Source organism: Cervus canadensis, chromosome 14 (assembly GCF_019320065.1).
Source record: "Cervus canadensis isolate Bull #8, Minnesota chromosome 14, ASM1932006v1, whole genome shotgun sequence".
Lineage (NCBI taxonomy): Eukaryota > Metazoa > Chordata > Mammalia > Artiodactyla > Cervidae > Cervus > Cervus canadensis.
The window spans coordinates 28,717,273-28,742,209 of record NC_057399.1 but is presented as its reverse complement, the minus strand read 5'-3'; the positions used below and the strand labels follow the sequence as shown (position 1 = coordinate 28,742,209).

Below are 24,937 nucleotides of genomic sequence, written 5' to 3'. Positions count from 1 at the left end.
AGAAGGGATCAATGCCACTTTACCCTCCTGGTTTTAACATAAGCAATCGTTGGCAAGGACCAAGCCTCACATGCTGCCCCATGACCATGAGACAAGTTTTCCACCCTGGGCAAGTACTATCACTCCTGGACTAAGACCAATCAGGTTCTAGTTTACTTCCTTCCAAGTTATTTAAAACAAAACAAAACAAAACAAGCCTGCACCACAATTAGACCCAAAGATCAACTAACACTTGATCAGAGTTCAGTCAGTCCCAGTCAATTATTTCCCCTCAACCTGACAGACCACTTGAATAAGCGCTGATGCGCCCACAAAAGACTTCTAAAGTGTGTCTGCTGACCTTGCGGTAGCTGTGTCACCATCCTATCCCAGGTTTAAAGGCTATGTCACCCCACCTCGTCACTCTAAGAGTCCTAACAAAACAGCTTTCACCTGTCTGAGACAGCGCTGCCCAAGAGAACTCAGGATGAAACCACACTACTTCTGCCCTACCCAGCACAGTAGTCACCAGCCCCAGGGGGCTACTGAGCACCTGAAATGTGGCCAGTGTGAGACAGGAACCAGACTTTTAACTGATTTAAACACAAATAGGCCTAGGTGCCCAGGAGCTCCTGCACTAGCTGCGGCAGGTCCAAGGCGGCGGGCTGAAGACAAGGGTTGCAATCCTGTGGGACAGTGTGAGGTTGAAAGTGAACCCGAGAGACACTGAGTCAGAGAGAAGACCTCCCAGCTTCACGGTCAGCTGCCACCTATGCTGTCTACACAGCGAGTCCTCTTCCCTAAAACAGGGTCACTGATATCTGCTCTACCAACCTGTGTTATCACAGAACGATATTTGGACTTGGTCCCTGTTGCCAGCACAGAGCCCGGAAAGTGAGAGTGAAAGCGAAAGTCACTCAGTCGTGTCCAACTCTTTGTGACCCCAGGGACTATACAGACCATGGAATTCTCCAGGCCAGAATATTGGAGTGGGTAGTCTTTCCCTTCTCCAGGGGATCTTCCCAACCCCAGGATTGAACCCGGGTCTCCGGCACTGCAGGCGGATTCTTAACCAGCTGAGCCACAAGGGAGGCCCAGGAATACTGGAGAGAGTAGCCTACCTCTTCTCCAGCAGATCTTCCTGACCCAGGAGCTGAACCTGGGTCTCCTGCACTGCAGGTGGATTCTTTACCAGCTGAGCCATCAGGGAAGCCCACAGAGCTCCGAAAACCCATGGAATTTCTGGAGTAAGTAGGGTGATAGGGACCTCTGTGTTCTAACGCAGTGACTCTTGGTGGGTTAGATGGTTTTAGGATGGGGGCTACTCATAGACGCAGGGTGGGGGCTGAGCACCAGGAAGACCCAGCCCTGATGAGAAGCTTGGAATGTCCAGCCCTTTCCCCCAACCTCCAGGGAGAGAGAGGGGCTGGAGATTGAGCTAATCGCCGATGGCCAATGATCTAACCACTCATGTAGTAATGAACCCTATTCCTAAAAACCCCTCAGTGATTGGGCTTCTCAGAGCTTCCTGGCTGGTGAGCACATCAGGGTGCTGGGAGGGCTTAGAAGCTCCCCACCCTCTCCTCATATCTTACCTTAGGCATCCCTTCCACTGGCCATTCCTGAGTTATATCCTTTATAATAAACTCATAATAGTAAGTAAAGTGTCCTCCAGAGTTCTGTGAGTCATTCTAGTGAATTATCAAATCCAAGGAGAGGTCATGGGAACAGCCAGATCTGTAATGGCCCAGGCAGAACTGTGTGTAGCCTGAGCACCCCATTTATGGCTGGCATCTGAAGTGGGGGCAGTCTTGTGAGACTGAGCCATAACCCATGGGGTCTTGGCTAACCCCAGATACTCACTATTAAAACTGGCCTGAATGGTAGGACACCCAGTTTGTGTTAGAACTGGTGTCAAGGAAAAAAGTCCTCTTATTACCTAAGAAGAGTGTTGTTGGAATTAAACAAGATGATGTACATCAAAGTGCTTCATAAAATAAGAGATTATTTTCTCTATTTGGTTGATCTGTAAGGGACATTAACTAAATCACAAATACTAACCTCAAGTTTACCATGAAGCAACCTTTGAATAGGTTCATAATAACATCAGGAAACAATGCAATACTTTCTCATTCATTTCACTAGGTGGAAAGGCCCTAATTCTTATCCACCTTATTTGCCAGGAAAAGTGGCAAAGAGTCTTATTTGTAGCTGTACATCAGGGTTTAATTGTTTAAAGTTACAGACCACTTCAAGGGCAAAAATTGCAAGGACTCAGAAACTCTTTCCCCAAATTCAGAGGAAGAGAGAAAGAAGAAACCAAGTAGGGAGGGATGAGGAAAGAAAAGCAACAATCTGGAAAAGAAGTGCTTTGGGGGGGTGGGGTGTGCCTGACTGTGGCATTTTACATCTCTAAAAACCTCTGTGCTTTGTGGACCCAGCTTGCAGATGAGGGCCTGCTACCAGCTGGGGTCAGCATGCTGGACAGCTTGGGAAGCGAGTGAACAGGCAGCAGATGCTGGACAGTCAGCAGTAAGACCAGACACGACTCTCTACTCAGTCTATACACACTGGCCCACCTGACGTCGGCATCCTTCTACTTCCCAGGAACCTCATCAAGAAGAGGAAAACGTTCAGAGACATTAAACCCTTCAACAGTGTTATGGACTGAACTTCGTGTCCCACCTTTATATTAATAAGCTGAAGCCCTAGCATCCAATGTGACTGTGTTTAGAGACAGTGCCTTCAGGAACATAAATGAAGCTACACAATAAGGTCCTAAGGGCAGGGCCCTAGCCTGACAGGACTAGTGTCCCTGTAAGAAGAGGAAAAGAAGTCAGAGCTTGCTCTCTCTGTACACACAAAGGGAAAACCAAAGAAGATCCTGATGACACCCTGATCTCAGACTTCTAAATCTCAGACCTGTGAATTTCCATTTCTTAAGCCATCCAGCCCCGTATCTTCTGTGTCAGCGGCCCTAGCAGACTAGTGTAAATAGTATTAATACAAAACAGGAAAATCACACGACCTGGTGGGCTGGGTATGGGGAACCTAGGCACGCCAGTTACAGGTGTCATTTGATTTCATACGCTAGATTCTACTCATTATAGACATTCATGGGGTGAGTTGAAAGTTGTTTAACAGAATGACATAAACAGTTAAACAGAATAATATAAAGCAAGTATTTCCCCTTGAGAATCTTAGGGTTTAACAGTCCTGTCAGAACCTGAAATACTTTTGGAACTCAAAACAAACTAAGCCTTTCCATATATTGAAACGTTATTTGGCTAGAAAAAAGAATGAAGCCTTGTTACATGCCTCACTTTGAATGAACCTCAAAAACATTATGCCAAGTGAAAAAAGTCAAAGATAATAAGGCTACATATTATATGATTCCATTCATAAGAAATGTCCAGAAATAGGCAAATCCATAGAGACAGAAAGTAGAATAATAGTATCCAGGGGCTGAGAGGGAAGTGGAAACGAGGAGTGACTCTATATGGAGATTCTTTGGAGGATGATGGAAATACTTAGAAATTAGACAGCGATGAGGGTTGCACAACTTTGTCAGTACTAAAGATTATAGTTGAGTACAATATACTCAGTTCAGTTCAGCTCCTCAGCTGTCTCTAACTCTTTTCAACCCCATGGACTGCAGCACGCCAGGCTTCCCTGTCCATCACCAACTCCCGGAGTCTGCACAAACTCATGTCCAAAGAATTGGTGATGCCATCCAACCATCTCATCCTCTGCTGTCTCCTTCTCCTGCCTTCAATCTTTTCCAGCATCAGGGTCTTTTCCAGTGAGTCAGTTCTTCTCATCAGGTGGCCAAAGTATTGGAGCTTCAGCATCAGTCCTTCCAAAGAATATTCAGGACTGATTTCCTTTAGGATTGACTAGTTTGATCTCTTTGCAGTTCAAGGGACTCTCACAAGTCTTCTCCAACACCAAAGTTCAAAAGCATCAATTCTTTGGAGCTCAGCTTTCTTTATAGTCCAACTCTCACATCCATATATGACTACTGGAGAAACCATAGCTTTGATTAGACAGACCTTTGTCGGCAAAGTAAAATCTCTGCTTTTTAATATGCTGTCTAGGTTGGTCATAGCTTTTTTTCCAAGGAGCAAGTGTCTTTTAATTTCATGGCTGCAGCCACCATCTGCGGTGATTTTGGAGCTCAAGAATATGGTCTGTCACTGTTTCCACTGTTTCCCCATCTATTTGCCATGAAGTGATGGGACCAGATGCCATGATCTTCGTTTTCTGAATGTTGAGTTTCAAGCCAGCTTTTTCACTCTCCTCTTTCACTTTCATCAAAAGGCTCTAAATTTAGTCCTTCTTCGCTTTCTGCCGTAAGGGTGGTGTCATCTGCATAGCTGAGGTTATTGATATTTCTCCTGGTAATCTTGATTCCAGCTTCTGCTTCATCCAGCCCAGCATTTCACATGATGTACTCTGCATGTAAGTAAAATAAGCAGGGTGACAACATACAGCCTTGACGTACTCCTTTTCCAATTTGGAACCAGTCTGTTGTTCCATGTCCAGTTCTAACTGTTGCTTCTTGACCTGCATACAGATTTCTCAGGAGGCAGGAAAGGTGGTCTACTATTCCCATCTCAAAGAACTTTCCATAGTTTGTTGTGAGCTACACAGTCAAAGGCTTTGACATAAGTCAATACAGCAGAAGTAGATGTTTTTCTGGAACTCTCTTGCTTTTTTCTATGATCCAAGGGATGTTGGCAATTTGATCTCTGGTTCCTCTGCCTTTTCCAAATCCATCTTAAACATCTGAAAATTCTTGGTTCACGTACTGTTGAAGCCTGGCTTGGAGAATTTTGAGCATTATTTAGCTAGCATGTGAGATGAGTACAATTGTGCGGCAGTTTGAACATTCTTTTGTACTGCCTTTCTTTGGGACTGGAATGAAAACTGACCTTTTCCAGTCCTGTGGCCACTGCTGAGCTTTCCAAATTTGTTGGCATGTTGAGTGCAGCACTTTCACAGCATCATCTTTTAGGATTTGAAATAGCTCAGCTGGAATTCCATCACCTCCACTAGCTTTGTTTGTAGTGATGCTTCCTAAGGCCAACTTAACTTCACATTCCAGGATGTCTGGCTCTAGGTGAGTGATCACACCATCTTGGTTATCTGGGTCATTGAGATCTTTTTTGTATAGTTGTTCTGTGTATTCTTGCCATCTCTTCTTAATATCTTCTGCTTCTGTTAGATCCATATGGTTTCTGTCCTTTATTGTGTCCACCTCTGCATGAAATGTTCCTTGGTAGCTCTAATTTTCTTGAAAAGATCTCCAGTCTTTCCCATTCTGTTGTGTTCCTCTATTTCTTTGCATTGCTCACTTAAAGCTTTCTTATCTCCTTGCTATTCTTTGGAACTCTGCATTCAGACGGGCATATCTTTCATTTTCTCCTTTGCCCATCCCACCTTGACAGCCATATAAGAAACAGGAAGCATGCCTGGCAAGGGCTGTGTACGTAGCACACTTATCCAGAGTCTGGTTGTGATCCTGGCTTCTTTAACTGGAGAAGGAAACGTTCTCTTAGGTTCATGGCAAAGTCATCAACCAAGTCTGGAAAATGCTCAACAGAGCATGGCACATGGCTTCTCCTTTGCACACCTTGCAGAGGCTTAGAGGCAAGACTGTTCTACTTTGGACACAAAGGGAAGGGCCTGTGTCCCCAAGATATGGGGACACTTAGGCATCAGTGCAGCATGATCTGGGCCATAGTTCATCTCCTGGGCATAATGCTAGGGCCACAAACACATAACTGGCACTCCATGAATCTAGCACTTGTTTACTGACTTGAGTCATTGGCTCACATCCTGGTGTGGTATGGGGAGGTCTCAATAAAGAGACAGGAGCTGGTTTTGTTCAAAACTCACTGCAATGTCTGGTAAAGATACAAGGGTGCAACTGAACCACATTCACAAAAACTATACATTTCCATCTTGAGTCTAAGCAGCAGTGGGCTCATTTTTATTTCCTCTTATATTAATGGAGCTAGCCTATGAAATATGATAGAAGAAACATCCAGACCTACAAATTACCTAAACAGAGGAAGATACAATACAGTTAACATATGCAAGGAGAATTTATAATCCAGAAATTTTTCATGGAGAAACCAATAAAGAGCTTCAACCAAAACAGGAAAGCATTCTGAGCATGATCAGCACTGCCTCTTGTACTATTTTTGTAGAGATGTAAATGAAACAACTCTTAAAACTGCTGAATATGCTTAGTGAAGGTACTGCTCTCCTCCGTCCACCATTCATTTCTGCCTTTTACCCCAGTGCTGGAAAATGGTGGTTCAGAGGGACTCGGGAGAAGCCCGAGGTTGCCAGATTCAGACACAAATAATTTTTAGCATAATAAAATACTGAGGACATACTTAATAAACATTAAAATAAACCACAGACATTACGTGACATTTAAGCTTAACTGGACACCTGTGTTAACCTTACAACCCTAATGAAGCAATGGCGTTGTGCTGACAAGCACCTGCTCTCTCCTTCCTCAGGCACCCTGGTCAGTGGGAGGCTTCGGTCCCATCCCTCCCTGCAACAGTGTCCTGTGCCACTTTGGGAGGCTCAGATGTGGCACCATTAATCCATCTCAAGTAAGACCCTGCAACCAAGAGGGAACATAGCCAGGAAGACGAGCGGACACTGGTGGGAGGGCTATATTCACCTCTGCATCCAGAATGGGGGGACCCCTGCCCTAGATCTGGGAAGTAGAAGGGGAGGCCCTGGATTCAGTGCAGTGCCAGGTGTGTGAAGACCGCACAATGGCTCTCCTGACAACCCTGCTACACTGAAGAGCAAAGTTAAAAATATGCGAGTTAAGAAGATGATCGTGGGACTGCAGGGCCTGCTGTTATCTCTGAATATTATTTTTTTATGGAGCTCATTTTTAATACTGGCGCTTTTAGGGTGAATGTAAATAAACCTGATCATGCCATAAATTCAGCGTGCTCTTTTATTTTGCCGATTTCAGCTAAAACACCATAAATCTCCTGGAAGCAGCATCTTTCAAGATAACAGAGGCAGCACTAGGATTTTGATACCCACTAAAAAATAATAAACAAGAAGCGGACTTCAGAGCCCTCCTCCAAGTGCACGCGCTCAGAGGGACAGGCCGGTCCTGTGTCGTTTCCTCTCTTCACCCCCTGCCAAGGGATCATTCCAGTGCCACCATAATCCCAGGAAAGAGGGGCCTTTTTTGTGTGTGTAAGAGAGAATGGAAAATATGATCACTTTACACACAGCAAAATGAAACCACCTCTATCATGAAATAACCATCTACTCTAGTTTCCCCCAAAGATTCCGCTGATGCCAATTTCAGTGAACAACAGTTGGAAGGGACATAAAAGCCGGTCACCATTCTTTATAGCAGAAGCCCAGTCGGAACCTGACCCCAGCATATACTGTATACCCATGTATACGTGCAAGATGGGAAGTATATGCCTATATATAAATATAAATACATATAAAGCTAACTTTCAGTGTTCGGAAAACAAAAGCTATCCCCATATAACAGCCAAATTCTGACATAACTCAATTTGGACACCTCATCTGGTGTGCACTGCACTCATTCGCAGTGTAAACCCCGCCGCGCCGGGCAATGATATACTGTAATGTCACATCGCAATCTGGATTTACTATAAAGGGCCGCTGACGAGCTTCAGAGCAGTAAACACTGCAGCGAGGTGTATTTCACAGTGAGCTGGTTTTTATGAAGAACACTTCACCGCCCAGGCACGGCACCTGGATGATGAATGGTGAAAGATGCATGACAAGCTTCATCATTGTTTGTAAATCTTAACTGTTCCTGCTCACTAACTCTGGAGGCAATTTTCAAAGACAGCGGCCGACAGAAGGACAGCACAGCTTTCCTGAAGGTTATTCAAGTTGTACTTGGCCTGGGCTGGGCCTCTGAGGAGCTGAGGAGGGAACATAAACTCCGGAGTTACTCCACACCGTGCCAGAGAAAAATTGCTGAGGCCCAATGGAGTCACGTCAGATTCAAGTGAGGACATCTCACGCATGATCATGTAGGACACTCTGCCCAGAGCAGCTACTGTCCATCCAAGCTCACACCCATGTTAGCTCTGCTCTTCGGGATTTTTAAAGACAAGCGGTCACTGAATGAGTAACAAAATCAGCAAACTTGATGGGGTGTGATGTGCCCACAGATGGATGGGCTTCCCTGCACTGAGCAGGCAGGTAGGGGCCTGACGTCACATCTGCAGCCCATCAAGATAAAACGAGCCCTGAAAACATGGGCCAGCAGTGTCTAGTCATGTGTTCAACCGGGTTCTTTCAGGACATTTGGGAGTTCCTAAAACTGTGCCTTCCAGAGCTCTGCTCTCTCCGTGTTCCCTACTGACTGCAATCTTTAGCCCAAAGGAAGACCTCAGCAAAAGTGCCCTGTATTTAAAAGACAAACCAAAAATGTAAAATCCACCTCATGATAAGCCACTGACCGACTATGCAGAATATAAAGTACTGTTTCTCTCAGAAGTTATCTAAGGATGGGACTCCCTCGGCAGCCCAGTGGTTAAGGTACCTCACTTCCACTGCAGGGGCCATGGGTGTGACCCCTGGCCAGAGAACTAAGATCCCATTTGCCATGGACACAGCCAAAGGGAAAAAAATTACCTGGGGAAAATCAACAAGCCTTTTATTCACACTAATTTTAAAATAATAATCATGTCCACGGAGGGGGGGAGAAAAAACTTTTAAAAAGTCGTTTTCTATTTGCACTTTAAATTTCAAAGCTAATAACTAGCTATTTAATTTGGTAATATTTGCCTTTTCAAATATTGCACTTTACTCTCTCCTGTTAAATAAAAAAACTCAAATATCACCACAAAAATCAAACATTGACTTTACCATGTTAATCAAGAGATAAACATGTTTTGAAGTTTACAGTCAGCATTAGAAATAGTAATGTAAATACCACACCTGATACCCTGTGAGTTTTCTAAGGCTGTTTTGGGGGTTTCTGACCAGCTCAGCCATCACTTTTCTCGGCTTTTCCACCTGCGGCGTGGAAATGAGGAACCCTTCGCCTCCCTACTTCACAGGCATTGACTCCATGTCTCGATGTCCTCATCTGCTCAATGGGGGTACTACTGCGACCACGAGACTTAAACGCACTATCCCCACAACACACACAGGGCGTGGTGTTACAGACAGCGTGAGCGTTACGTGCTTGTGAGAAAAGGAAAGAGGGAAGGAGAAACCACAGGATTCAGCAGCAGAAGGAACACCGCGGAAGTGGATCCGGGGGCTGAGCTCCTATGTCTGCACCTCTTCCTCAGCGCTGCAGCCTGGCTCGGAGGTGGCACAGCACCCCGCCTGCAATTCCACCAGGCCTCTCTTAGCCTCAGGAGAGACGAAGCTTCTCTTGACTTCTCACGCAGGGCTGTTATTAATTAAAAAGCCATCATATTCAAAGATTTAAATCTTCAAGATTCAAGCTTTCCAAAGAGAAGATTTTACATAAGTCCAGGATATGTTGCAGCCTGGGGGGTTGCACCCCATGTTTTTCCATGACCTATTTATTTCACCAAGTGCTTTATCAGAATCCCCAACTCTGGGTCAGGGAGACACCTGCAGAAAGGACCCAGAGGTCAGTTCCTTATTCATACGAGAAACCATGAAATTCCCAGGAGTTCTGAGAGCATGGCACTTTGGGAGGCACCTGGAGGAATACAAGGATGAATGAATTCGCTCGCTCCCTGCCTGCCATGTGTGAGAATACATCCTGATAATTCCTGCTGAAGTGCTGCAGTGAGTGAACGTCTTCCTTCATGAGCAAGTCTGACGTTGGGCCCTGGGAACTGCCTGCTATTTCTAGACTGGGGGTGGCCTTGTCAAAAGGCAGCAGGCTACACAGAATACATGGCAACATCCCATCAGCACTCTCTTGTCTCATGGAGGAAGGAAAAGAAGTTGTCAGAAAAGACAGAAGGGAATTTGCTGGCTGCTCAGAGGTTAGGACTCTGCCCTCTCACTGAGAGCCTGCACAAGCCGTGCAGCCAAAGAAAAAAAAAGACAGAAGCCTGTGTGTCACCTGACTGTTCTCACCTGCAAAACAGGGAGGCTCAACCTCATCATCTTTTGCTAAAATCCAACTCTGATGCACAACATCAAGAAAGTTCGTTCTATGGAATGAAAGTTCAACCACTTCACGTTTAGTCACGACGACTTGTGGGGAAGGTAGCATATGCCATCAATGAAATCAGGCACTTCTAGATCTGGCCTACAAAACTGTCCGTGCTGAATGCATTCAGAAAATCCTACTGGGGGACACAGAGGCCTCTGTGAGCTGCCCAGATATCACAAAGGAACATGAGGCCTTCAACTCAGGAGGCCTTTCTGTTGACCCTGGCCATCTGACCTTTGGGTGAACTGTAAACGCTCTGCCCCTGGCCTCACAGAGCTGCTCATGTCCTATGTGTATCTGAGGACTTTTACATAAACAGCTCGTTATAGAAAATAAGCACCTCAACTGTGTTTCTGTCTCCTAAAAAAAGCAGAGTTTGAATGTAAGGAAGGGTGGGTTTGCATAGGAGCCTGTCACTTCTTTGAACTGGGAGAGGCCAAAGACCCAGAAGAAATAGGATGCAACAATTCTGACTTTCAAACTGAGACTGTGAGATAAATAGACAAACATATCTAAGTATTTCCACCTTTACCATTTTAAATCTAAACCTCTTTGAAAATGCTGGCCAGCCACATATACTCTAAGAACTTACTCAAGCAGTCAATATGTAGAGAAAAATGCCAGTTTACAGATATGAAGGGTCTTCTCTGGTAAAGAACCTGCCTGCAATGCAGAAGACCTGGGTTTGATCCCTGGAGAAGGGAATGGCTACCCACTCCGGTATTCTGGCCTGGAGAATTCCATGGACAGAGGAGCCTGGCAGGCTATGGTCCACGGGGTCACAAAGAGTCAGACAGGACAGAGGACTAACACTTTCACATCTATGAAATGCCACCCACCTGCAGACATGTGTGCATCTATTAACAAAGCAGTATTACTGTGGAAACTGCCTCTTTAGTCCAAGTTGAGGAAGGATCATTTCCAGAACGCTCCTACCACCACTTTCTAAACAATTTGCAGCTGTTACTCTGACCTGGCTACATTCATACATAAACAAACCAGCCCTCCACCTGGATACTAGGTCAGTATTTTTCAAATTATCTGCAAGGAGGGACCTGTTCTGTTGAAATCCTTTTTTCAGTTTCCAGTCTGCCACAATCTGATGCTTTTATAAAATACAATTAAAGTGAATTTCTAGAATCATAATGCAAAAAATGGAAAATAGTGTGTTATTTAGCTAGAGAAACTGGACCCCTCATACACTGTGGTGGGAATGTGAAGTGGTATCGCCACTGTAGGGAACAGTTTGGAGGCTCTTCAAAAAATTAAACACAGAATTACCATATGATCCAGCAATTCCACTCCTGGGAATATATGCCCAAAAGAACTAAAAACAAATCTTCAAAGACTTGTATGTGAATATTCATAGCGGTACTATTAACAACAGCCAAAAAAGAGTGGAAACAACTCAAATATCCATTAACAGATAAACAAAATACAGTATATTCATACATATAATTAGGCTATACTAAGGAATGAAGTATTGATACATGCTACAACTTGTACGAGCTTTGAAAAAATTATGCTAAGTGAAAGAAGACAGTCCAAAAGGCCACATATTATGCTTCCATCTACACAAAACATCTAGAATAGGTAAATCCACTGAAACAAGAAAGGAGACTAGTGGTTAACAGGGACAGTGGAAGGGAGAATACAGAGTGATGGCTTCACGGGTATGGGGTTTCCCTGTGGGGTGACTGAAATGACTTGAAACTAGACAGGTGAACGTGGCCAATCCTGTGACCTACTAAATGCCACTGAAGTGTACGCTTTAAGATGGTTAGAGGTTAATTTTACATCGGTGGATTTTACTTCAATGTAAAAATGAATTATGAAAAGTGAAAGGCCAAAACTACCAGCCCCAGTTTTTTATTGTTCAATAGATAGAACTGCTTTGTCAAGCTGCTGTAAAGGTTTTGTTTACTCTTAATTCTTTCGCTGATCTCCTCTTAGACCAGTGACAGAACACGCCCAGCCCCTACCTTGGGACCACTGCCCTACGAGGGGGTGTCCTTGGGGATTCCCCCCCAACCTTGCTTACTCAAGAGTCACTGCTACCATCCTGGACAGTTGTGGGGGCCCCCCACACCCTACACCAGCTTATCTTTATAATAACCTCCTTCTTTAAAAAAGAAGAAAGGACTTTCCTTGAACGCACCACCTTCTCCAGGTACTGCTCCCCTCCCAGTAAGACTCCTTCCGGAGCGGTTTACACTCACTGCCCGGACACTTCTCTCCCATGTGTCCTTGAACGCACAGTCAGGCTTTGGTCCCCACCTCCACACCACACTGGCCACTCATCAAGCCACTGATCATCCTGATCATTTCTACCTTTCAACAGCCCATGGTCAATTCCAGTCCTCATCTCAACTTATCTACCATCATTATTTAGCTGGTTCATTGAAATGCTTTCTTTCCCTGCCTCCCAAGATACCTTCATCCTAACTCATGGGTAGGAGAAGGTACCTACCTGACTCTACCCTTTGCTGGTCCGGTTCATCTACCAAACCTCTCAACGTTGGAAGGCCTCAGAGCTCAAGCCTCGGTCTTCTATTCTTTGTCTACACTCACTTCTCCAGGTGATCTTACCATATTAACTTCAAATACACCTACACACTGAACTCTCAAGTTTTATTTCCAGCAGTGATACTTGCCCTCAACCTCAGATTTCATTCATCCAACCCCTAACTTGATGATCCACTTGGATGAGTTATGTACACCTCACACTTGCGTGAAAGTCGCTCAGCTGTGTCCAACTCTTTTCGACCCCGTGGACTGGAGCCTCCCAGGCTCCTCTTTCTGAGGGATTCTCTAGGCAAGAATACTGGAGTGGGTAGGCACTCCTTTCTCCAGGGGACCTTCCCGACCCAGGGATTAAACCCAGGTCTCCTGCATTGCAGGCAGATTTTTTTTACCGTCTGAGCCACCAGGGAAACGCACTTAACATGTGCACAATTAACCTCCTAATTCCTGCAAATTTGTTTTTCCCATGGATTTCTTTACCCGAGTAAGTGGAAACCTCAAGTTCCTACTTGATCAGATCAAAAATTACAGAGTCATCCTTCACTTCTCCCTTTATGTCACATCCCAAATACATCACCAAATCTTTTGTTTCTATCTTCAAAATGTACCTAGAATTCAACCCTCCCACACTCCCACCCCGACTAAGCCACTGCCGTCTTTTGCAAGAATTACTCCAAGAGCCTTCCAGCTGGTCTCCCTGCCTTTACCATGCACCCCTACAGTCTGTTCTTAAACAAGAGCCAGAATGATCTTTAAAAACCACAAGCAGACATGTCACCCCTTTGCTGGAAACCCTCCAGGGGCTTCCCATCTACTTGAGATAAAAGCCAAAGTCCCTGCAATGGCTCATGAAGGCTTACACACCAAGGCCTCACCGTTTCTGACCTATGTCCTCATACTTCTCAGGACATAGAAGGAGACAGAATGGATCCTAGCCTTTTGGCAAAGAAAAACATTAAACAGAAGCAACACAGCAAAAGTAAAACTTCCCCCCGGAATTCCTTCCCTCTCTACCTTTCATTTTCATGTTACAATCTTCAACAAAACCATAAGAAAACCTTGAACTTGGACACATTTCTTTAGCTAGCGAAGAGAGGTTTAAACTTACCTTTAAAGAAACCAAAGAAAAATGGAGTTAGTGGATAAATATATACTTAAGACTTTACAAACAAAACATTAAATCTACTGAAAAAGCTGTTTTTCAAATTACTTATAAGTCCCCACACAGGATAATTGATATACTATTTACAAATCATCATTTGTTAATGCAACCCACCATAGGACTTCAACTCAAACCTGGTAGAATTGATAGATGTTAACTGGTAATCAGCCAGCCTCTACCACCTTCTCACAAATAACTATCTTGATGCCCCATCCCTGTCCCCACATCCTGTCACCAGCCTCACCCCACTCACCAGAGGGTGTAAATGGCCCCGACTTGTATCTGTGCCGATGATAAAACTGATACCCCAGGAGATGATCCTGGGGTGTTCCTATTGATCCATAACTTTCTCCTTCCCCATCCCTTCCCACGTGCTCTGTAAAAGTGTCATGCAATGTAGAAACCCAAGACACCATATATTTGGAAGTTATAAAGCCATTATTTCTTTAAAAAATAATCTGAGACTTGGATTTCCTATTAATTCATATTCTCCTTCTTCATGGCAATTTCAAAGTAGACATTGCTGAGATTCCACTGCATTTCTTCCTAGCTATTTCCCTCATGTCTGAAGCTTGCCCCTCCTGATTAATTATTAAGTGAGTTAGAGAAGGACCAGAAGGTTATGCCTGAGGTATCCTCACACTAGACTTTCAAATACACATATCACCAGAAAAGTTCTAGGAAATTTTAGGTATTATTGACCCAGTCTCTCACTATGGACACTAGGGTGGCTGGTCTTTTTTTTCCTTTTTTTCCCTGTAACCTCTCTCCTTCTGAGTCTCTTCCTTTTCTGCCATAAATTTAAATGTCTACTGTGCCTCTCCAAATTCCTTCCTCTCTGCTCTAATAAATTTCCTCTTATCTTTTTGTCTTACTGGCTTGCTCTGAATTTACACCTCTGTCTCCAGAATGCCAGTGCTTCTAAAAATATTCCATTATTCCTAGAGCAAAGAGCTTGGGCAATTTCTTCTCGAAATTAAGTTTCAGTCCTAATTTGCTATATGAACAAACATTTCTTTAACTGCTTCATCCCGAAATTGTGCCCTGGCTTCTTGAGACAATGAGTTAGGAATCTGACCTTTTGTTTTGGGATGGTGTCTTCTTAAAGACCAAACTTACTTACAAATCATACTTACTACAAATCATATCGCTTTGTTCACTCAATCCCTCAAACTTATGAATAACAAACAGACATCACAGCAGCTAAAAAGGCATATAAGATGTTCCCTGTCCTTAAGGATCTTATAATTCAAATTACAGAATCAAACACAGAGTATAAAAAGGACCACATGGGCAAATATTAAATAGCCTGAATATTTAAAAAACAGAATTGTGCTTGTTCACTCCTGAAAAACAGTGATTGTTAATAAACGTCAAAGAGTAATCAACAAAATGTGATTCAGTCTCTCCATAGTTCACACTGTCAGTCCCCCCAAACTATGTACTTCATACTAACAAAACCCTTTATTTTAGTATGGAAAATAAAGAGTAACTTTTCCAGTTTTTCTAGACTTCACTGTTCTGAATTTGGAAATCAAAGCATGGTTCTAATTTTCATTCTCTAAACACTCATTTTACAAAGAAGCCAGTTCTTAATAGAGAATCAAGCTATCCAGAAAACCAGCTTCTTTTGTCCAGTACAGAGTTAAGTTCTAATAGTGGGTTTCTCTCCCAACTCACTATTGCCCTGATTTCCTGAATTGTGACTGCTCCTTACTTTTCTAGATCAAAACATGATGCTGAAATACAAAGAACTTAAAAATAGGACCTGAACACAGCAGCCATAAAAGATTTACCTATCATCACAATGTAAACACTGGGGAGAAAGTTAAAATTGAAGTTGAGGAATTGTGTATTTCAAAGTGCTCTGTCAGTTAAGCAGTCATTTTTTATTTCCAACCCATTATATCAGAGTTATTTGCATTGCTACTGCATAAACTCTGAGATCTATTGTATTCAAAAATGTTTTATTATGTTATTTCCTCCTGCAAAAGATGAATATACCTTCAACTTTACATTGGAAAAGTTTTGGAAAACTAGTCTTCAATACGCAGAGATTCATTCCACCAAAAATATCAGGACTTAACCACATTTAAAGGGCCTCTGATATTACATACTGATCCTCCAGAAAATATATTTTTGGCTTCTGATCAGAGTCTCTATATCTTATTCCTACCGCTCTGTGTCCAGAAGAGAGAAACATGATACTGAGAATCAACCAAAGCAAAAATCATTCCATAACTAAGTACTTTAAAGCATACTTGTACAACCTTTCCAACTGCTGCTAATTGGTAAGCTGTCTGAGAGGACCAGAGACCCCGTACTAGCAGGTATCCCCTCCACCTCAAATCCAGACCGTGTAACCAGGAACCTACCGCTCGCTTTGGCTTCCGAGTAAGACGGGCTGTCCTCAAAAGTGAAGATCTGGGACATGCTCTGGCCCAGGTAGGAAGGAGGCGGGTAGTAAGAATGCATCCTGTACTGGGAACTCATCGCGTGGCGGTTCTCCGGGTTTTTCATCTGCTTAAGAAAAAAGAGGGGATATATTGAGACCACAGTTACATGTTACAAGAATCATCCAATTCTTTAAATTAACAGAATGATCTCTTAAAGTTAGAAGTGTCCTCACCCATGAATAAGTATGCTCCTCCAGTGCAGACTCCAGTGCACTATTTCTAGTATCTAGAAATACTGGAATTGTGCAGCCTCAAGTGCCTTTTCTATCCCAGGGTCCCCTCAAAAGGACCCCCTAATGCCAACTGGTCACAGGATGCTCCACTAGTAAGTGCAAAAGAGAACAGGGCAGTAAAGATCAGAGAGTGCTGTTTATGAACCAAGACAACCCCCTGTAACACTGACCAGCACGTCCGATCAGGAACAAGTTATTTAAAATGTGAAATAGTATTTCACTCCCTCACATGTCTCCTTGTGTGTAAAACTGGCATCTTACCCTGATTAATCTTTCAGTGTTCACATCAAGAGAATGTTTTTAAAAAAAAAACAAAACAAAACAAGCACACCCCGTGTGAGAGTCAGCTGGTATCTTCAACGTGAGGCCACACTGGACGCTGTCCTCAGAGCCCATTCCCGCCCCCTCCTGTGCTCTCCTGTAGCAAAGAACCAAGGCTGGGGTCTGAGGCTCTCAGGCTCTCCTGGAGGGGATCTGGATTCCACTAACAGGACATGAACTGAGATCTGGAAGGCAGAAGGGAGGCACATGCTCTCTTCCGGCAGGAGTGGCAGCTGACACTCAGCTGACCCAATTTTTTCTGGCAATCAGACTCTGCCTTGGGGACCTCAAGTAGCTTTTAGGTAAGGAGCAGTGCCTGTAGCATCCTGACCACTCATTCGAATCTAAGGAGATGGAACCGCCAGGCTTAACCAGGGTTCCCACTCCCGCTTATCTAGCTCTTCCTGGGCACTTTCACGAACACTAGAATTATTCTGAATCCTGCACGGACCTGGCTGGTACAGACAGTGAGCACTAACCGTGGGATCAGATCTAGAGAGCAAGAACAGCCAGACCAATAGCTAGACTCTTATTACTTAGATTGCCTTTAAAAAACTAAACTCAGATGGTATTAACTTTATTTAAAAAGTCAACAATTTGCGACTGTTCAAGGATAGGCCAATTCTGTTTAAGAATTAAAAACTAATTTCAAAAATCATGTTTTTCAATCAGATCTTTATAAAGACAGATGATAAAGAAAATACTACTAACTTGACAGAACCTGGTAGGATAAAAGTAGGTACTGGGATTCCTCAAGATTGTCTATGAATATCTAAATTCTGGACAATTTCCTATGTGATATAGGGCCATGTGTACGGCTGAACATTATGGCTTTGCTTGGTGGAAAGGCCTAACTCCCTGTGCTAATCTAAGAAGTTTCAGGCATTCATTTTTGACCCTCCCTACTGCTCCCCAGAGGATGTTGGCTCTAATATGGGTGGATTATTTCTTCTTGCAGAAGCAAAGACTCCACTCCACTTGATTATTTCCTCACAAATGGAGTTCATCTGGCAAGTTCCCTTTATCCTTTCTAGTTTACTTTTCTATACATATAAAATGCCATTTCTTCTAACTCTATCACCTCATTTTCATTTTCTACCATTATATAAATCTTTCCTAAATAAGAGGGCAGGCAAGCTGTACTTGGACTCAGTCATTAAAGGCAGACAGACAGTTTTTCCCCTTTGGCTATCTCCAAGTCAGAAACCATTAAGGAGCCATGAAATAATTTAAAGTGAGAATCAATGGTCATTTGACTGCACGGACACAGTTATCAATTAAGACTAGTGCTTCCCAGGGCGTTCTTAATGTGTATTCAAACAGCCTGGGGATTCTGTTAAAAAGTAGACTCTGACTCAGCAAGTGTGGGGTGGGGCCTCCCAGAGTGATGTGCTCTCAATCAGCGTCTCAATCAGGAGATGCCAATTCTGCTCAAGGAACTAAAATAAAGGATCCTTTCTCTCCTGCTTGTAGCCCATAGGGGCTGTGACCAAAGGAAGACCAGTGGTTTACAGCCATCAACTTTCTACCTGAACTGAGGAAAGGCGGGATGATGTAAAAAGCATTTAAATTTTTTCATTCTTTTTCTTTTTATATATGAAATTCTCCAGAGCTAAATTGAAAGGATGTCCTTCAGGGGTCTGCTGTCATCTACAATTGCTGCAGTGGGAGTAACAAACTCCAACATACCTTACATTAAAGAGCCATCTTTGCCTCTACAGCCCTCTGTCAAGTCAAACACAGAGTCTAAGGAACGAACGCTGAATTAGAAACAAGGGCAGACTTTTAAGTCCAGTGCCCTCGTGTAACCCCTGCAGTCTCCCACTCTGGGTGGTGAGTTGGGCACCAGTTTCACAATATCTTACAGTCAGTTCTTCAGGGAAAATGATTTTCTGTTTTTCCCATGTACAAGAAAACTGACAGGGCTTCCCTGGTGGCTCAGTGGCAGAGAGTCCGCCTGCCAATGCAGGAGACACGAGTTTGATCCCTGATCAGGGGTGATCCCACAGGCCTTGGGGCAACCAAGCCGGTGCACAACTCTTGAGCCTGTACTGTAGAGCCCACCTGCCACAAATGCTGAAGCCCCAGGGCCCACCCTCTGCAAGAAAAGCAGCCACCGCAGCGAGAAGCCCAAGCACCACAACTAGAGACAAGCCCACGTGCAGCAGCCAAGACCCAGCACAGCCAAAAAATAATAAATAAAATTATATATTAAAAGAAACCCTGATGGGCTTTGACCCTGAAGGCTCTGCAAAGTACCAAATCTTGTTCTTGTACTACGAATTTTATTGTAAAGCTTTTTAAAAAAATTTTCACTAGAGCAGGAGTCAGCAAGTGTTTTCTGGTAAATGGCCAAAGAGTAAATATCTTCAGGCTTTGCAAGTTATGGGGGTCTCTAGAAAATCAATAAATGAATGGGCATGGCTATGTTCCAGTAAAACTTTATTTACAGAAATGCACCCTAGTCCTCAACCTTCACTCCCACTAGAATTCAGGGAGGCTGAAGACCCAGCATCTAAGCCTTGGTTCCACCCCTAAAGCATCAGATTTCAATGGTCTGGGATGTGGCCTGGGCCCTGGGTTTTTTCAAAGCTCTCCAGGTAAATCCACTGTGACACCTGTGTTCTGGGATTACCTATGTATTTCTCACACCCAGAGAAGTATGAAATCCCCAGTATCAAGTAAAAACTACAAAAGGTTAAGTCTGACAAACAGACTGACCAACTGCTGCCAATCCCAATGTCTATAATATTTGAAAAGAGATTCAGATAAACCATGGATTTTTTTTTTCCTTTCAACTAAATCTTACCAGGAAACAAACACAATTTCAAAACCCACTCAGATGTCTGTTTTTCCTTAATTCCTTTTCTATGTTTTCAGAAAGCATCATATATATTACCATATGTAAAACACAAAGCTACTGGGAAGTTACTGTATAACATAGGGAGCTCAACGCAGTACTCGGTGACAACCTAGGGGTGGAATGGGACACGGCAGGTTCAAGAGGGAGTGAACATGTGTACACTTAGGGCTGATTCATGATGCTGATTGGCAGGAGCCAACACAACACTGCAAAGCAATTATCTTCCGATTAAAAATAACTTTCAATGTAAAAAAACTAAAAAAGAAAGCATCAAATAACAAGGATTATTTGGAAATAGGTTTTGAACTCAGACTTTTGATTTCTCCAGTGAATTCCCAGAAAACTGAGCTATGAAAGACCTCAGCAAAAGAAGGAAAAGATACAAAGGGTCAGACTCCACCTGAGGTTATTAAAATGTGAACTTACTGAGGTCCCCAGTCACTTCACCTGCTCCTAGAGGAATAATCCACAACCCATAACCACCCATGTAACAACCTGGACATAAACAAGAGGGCCAGTTTGATGCATTTTTAACTGCACACATAAACCTCTGCAACATGAAATTAAAACTGAGTCGTGATTCACCCAGGAAGTCCAGAAAACAGCATGGAAAAATCCGATTTTAAACTCAAGATCACTTCTTATTTCCTTCTTACTCCTTAAAAAAAAGAAAAATCACAGTCTGCAACTCTAGGTGAGAGACAAAAACAGGTAAATAAGGAAACCTCTGAAACGTCCTGTTTTACTTTAAACCAGCAGTACTCAGGTGGGGGCAACGTGTCCCCTGGGGACATTTAGCAACTTCTGGAGACACTTCTAATCGTCACACTGCGGGGAGGGTTGCTACTGGCCTCCAGTGAGCAGAGACCATCCTCTCGTGCACAGGGCAGCCTCACAACACAGAACTGTCCAGCCATGTCGATAGCGCCAAGCTTGAGAAAACTTGCTTGAAACTAACCTAATACTACCCCCTTGTGCTCAGATCCTCACCTCCACCTAAAACAGCAAAGTTCTTCTGAAGGACACAAGGTGCTCACAAACAAAAGGTACTGTTCAGCTCTGCTGAAAGGATGGAATTTTTCTTTCGTTTATGCAATGCCCCCTTGTTTCTCCTCAAGATTTTATTTTTTTATTCCTTTAAACAAACAAGCCAAGAAAAACCTAAAAGTCCTGGGTTCCAGTGAATTATGGCTATTATTATTATTAGCATGTGGCAGCTGGCAAGCAACAGGCATGTTTTATAATCTTATTACCCACCCCAGGTCTCTGAACCAGAGTATGACCTACGGATAGGAGCTGGGCTGGTGGAGAACGTGCACGGTATTAGTATTATCCCCGGAGGAAAACCTAAGAGTTTTGGGTTTTATTTTATTAAACTGTTGAGAACATACAGTTCAGTAAATCAGAACCATAGGTTTCCTTCTTATATACCTCAGTCACCCTTTTTCTAAATAATAACAATAAAACCTCAACAGAATGTAAGAATGTTAGACCCCACTTCCTTTAAAAAAAAAAAAAAATCCTAAATACTACTCACTGGTGGTCTATTAACACTTCAAATAGGAAGAGCCTAGTCTCACACTGAACCAAACACTCCACCCAGGGAACGACTAAAAGAGGTTCCTCAAGACCAAGTACTGGTCCAGTTTATATCAAGCAGGGCTGGGCTGCACAGAATTAGAGTTGGTGAAGAAAGGGAATGATCTTCATAAGAAGAGGGACTATATAGGTTAATAATCCTAACTGCAAGGAGGGGGGTTCAAGATGGTGGGATATATGTACAGCCATGGATGAGTCATGTCAATGTATGACAAAAACCACCACAATATTGTAAAGTAATTAGCCTCCAATTAAAATAAATAAATTAATTCTAAAAAAAGAAAACAGGGTTGTTATAGCATACAAAACTAAGACCCCAGCTCTGTAATTTTAAGATGCACAAATATGACTATATTTGCTTTAGTACTTTAATAGTCTCAAAGTGTTTATATAACATTTTAATTGTATGTGATCATCGTTTTCCATTTAATGTGATATAGTAAATATTTCAGTCATTCATAAATAAAAAGAATAATCCTAATTGCAAAACCTTTGGTTTTAAGAATAGAAAAATTCCTACAAAAGAAAGCTTCACATTGTGGAATTATAGGTCTTCTGGTGGGGTTAAGAGTGGAGGTTAGGACTGACTTTTGCCCCCATTAAAGGATTTCTTTATTTTCTTTTAAATAATCATTATTTATTTTTGGCTGTGTTGAATCTTCTTTGCTGCAAGGGCTCTTCTCCAGGTGCAGCTAATGGGCCACTCTGTTGCAGGGCTTCTCACTGCGGCGGCTTCTCTCGTTACAGAGCACAGGCGCTAGGGTGTGCGGGCTTCAAGCTGCAGCATGCGGCAGGTGCAGTCCGTGGGCTCTAGAGCACAGGCTCAATAGCTGCGGGACACGTGCTCAGGTGCTCCACGGCATGTGGCGTCTTCCCAGATCCGAGACTGACCTGTGTCTCCTACAATGGCAGGTGGATTCTGCACTACTGAGCACCAGGGAAGCCTGGATTCCTTTAGTTTTAACAGAAGCTTCTTTTCAAACTATTTGAATGGGATGCCTGATCACACACTGAGTGTCCTCCTAGTCCAGGGACCTTACCTAGGCCAGGTGCTTCTCCTGAGAGGCAAATGCCCATCCACCTTCTTAAATAGGCACCTGATTTATCCTCTCGGACCCCACACATCATACCTGGAAGGAGTTCTTTTTATGTGATTGCTGTTATACACACAGTTCAGAGATTACTGAAACATCAACCAGCCCAGCGCTGAGTCAGCGCCACAAGCAGACTCCCCACAGCTACCCTCCGCTCCTCCCTTCTTGCTTCCCTGGAGGTTAGTTCTCTCTCCTGACTTTATTAGGAGTTAACGTCCTCTGCAGGGCCCACCTTGATTTCCCTAAGGTGCTACATTATGAAGTGCCTGCCACTTCCCTCCCGAAAGCCAGGAAGAGAAAAGCACAGGGAGAATGGCCTGTGAGGACTCAGGCCCCTGGCCCGGGGCACTCCTTCAAAGTGGGAAGGAGCTGTGTTTGAGGGTCAGCGCTTAGATACTGGAGAACATAAGAACGGTTGTCCAGAAATGGAAGAGATGCTCTTCCTCCTGAGAGGAGATGGGAGGGGGAAAACGCAGAGAGGAAGCATGTGTATGCAATATAGTAGAGAGGACAAATAAGAAATGATAAATCTAAGGTGTTGAAAATGTTGCCCAAAGTTTCAGACTTGCTAAAGCACACGACACATGACACATAGCTAAAGCTCTGACACATGCTAAAACAAACAAAACTTACGTGGGTGAGCTCTTCATAAAGGACAGATGAAAAGCAGCTAAATTCCAGGCAGGACTAATAACAGAGATTTTAAAACATAAAAACACCATAAGATGAACTATGTGAAAATCATAAACTCTGGAGAAGACATAGAATAGGAATTCACGTCATTTTATAAACTTTAAAAGATGGGAATTGCATATGAAACCAGATTACAACTGCATTTATTAGCAGTCCATTTTGATTGTCCTTAGTAAAAAAAATGAAGAGAAAAGATGTGAATATCCCCACATTTACAAAAGTCCAATTAATTTGCTAAAACTTGTGTTGCTCAGTTGGTTGTTTTCCCATCAGCATCAGTGGTACAGACAGAGCAGTTTCCTCCCTTACACAGTGACCCTTCGTGCGTGCATGCTTAGTTGCTCAGTCGTGTCTGACTCTTTGCAACCCACAGACTGTAGCCCACCTGTAGCCCACTGTCCATGGGATTTTTCCAGGCAAGAATACTCAAGTGGGTTGCCATGCCCTCCCTCCAGGGGACCTTCCTGACCAAAGGATCAAACCCGCATCTCTTGTGTTTCCTGCATTGGCAGACGGGTTCTTTACCACTAGCGCAACGGGCCCCAAATAATTCAGCTGCTGCAATCAGCAAATACATATTTTTTAAAACAGTATGAAAATTAATGAAATAAAACAAAGTTAAACAAATATGAGAATTCACTGCCTACAATATGGAAAGAGCTATTTTATGAAATTTTAATTTTTGTGTTTGTATGTAGGTACAAATATATACTGGATCACAAGATAAAACATTTCTTACTGTGGATCTTGGTCTAAAATGTCTGAAAGATATTGGTGTAAGAATTAGGTGAAGGGCCCAGGAAGGGCTATTGTAGTCAGTACTCCTGACCCTGGAGCAGGCTACTGTCAAACCACGCTTCTACCAGAGACTCCTGGACACTCACAGGCAAGTCTGGCTCAGTCTCTTGTGGAGTCACTGCTCCTTTATCTGGGGTCCTGGTGAGCACAAGGTTTTGTTTGTGCCCTCCAGTGTCTGTTTCCCCAGTCCTGTGGAAGTTCTGTAGTCAAATTCCACTGGTCTTCAATGTCAAATTCCCTGGGAGTTCTCAGACTCTTTGCAGGATCCCCAGGTTGGGAAATCTGTTGTGAGCCCTAGAAGTTTTGCAATAGAGTGAGAGCGTTTTTGGTATAAGTGTCTTCCAGTTTGTGGGTTGTCTGCTCGGTGCCTCTATAGTGAAGCTAATGGTGACTCCTCCAAGAGGACTTATGCCACAGGCTGCACCTCCCAGACTTCTGCAGACAGAGCCCCTGTCCCCGTGGCAGACCACTGCTGACCTGTGTCTCTGCAGGAGACATTCAAACACAGATCTGGTTCAGTCTCTTGGGTGGGAAGGAGTCTCTTCTCCTTTCCCATTTATGTCCTCCAAGCATCTCTTGTGGGCATGGGATTTGATTTTAGACATGATTGTGCTCCTCCTACCATCCTGTTGGGGCTTCTCCTTTGCCATTGGATGCAATGTATCTTTTTTTTTTTTTTTTTGCTGGGATTCAACATTCTCCTGTCAATCAATGGTTGTTCAGCAGCTAGTTGCAATTTTGCTGTTCTCACAGGAAAAGATGAGCACACATTCTTCTACTCTGTCATTCTAGCTGTTGCGGCCCACCAGGCTTCTCTGTCCATGGAATTTTCCAGGTAATAAAGTTAAACCAGGCAATATCAGAGTTATATTTAGTAAAACCTGGTATTGCTGAATTTTAAACTAAATGTGCCATGCTCTTAAGTGTCATTTGTATTGAATGTATAACGTCTAAGTAAGACTAGCTAACCCCACCCCCCACCCCATCCCGCACGTATTCTATGAATTGTGAAAAGTACACAGTCCTC

General features: G+C 43.4%; 1 protein-coding gene across 1 annotated transcript in view; it reads right to left on the bottom strand.

The window, feature by feature from the left end:
• Positions 1-24,937, bottom strand: part of DMRT1 (doublesex and mab-3 related transcription factor 1) — a 93,920-nt gene that overhangs the window by 23,147 nt on the left and 45,836 nt on the right. Inside the window, 1 exon segment of the mRNA XM_043486966.1 lies at positions 16,229-16,373. Within this exon segment, the coding sequence (XP_043342901.1) occupies positions 16,229-16,373 (145 nt within the window).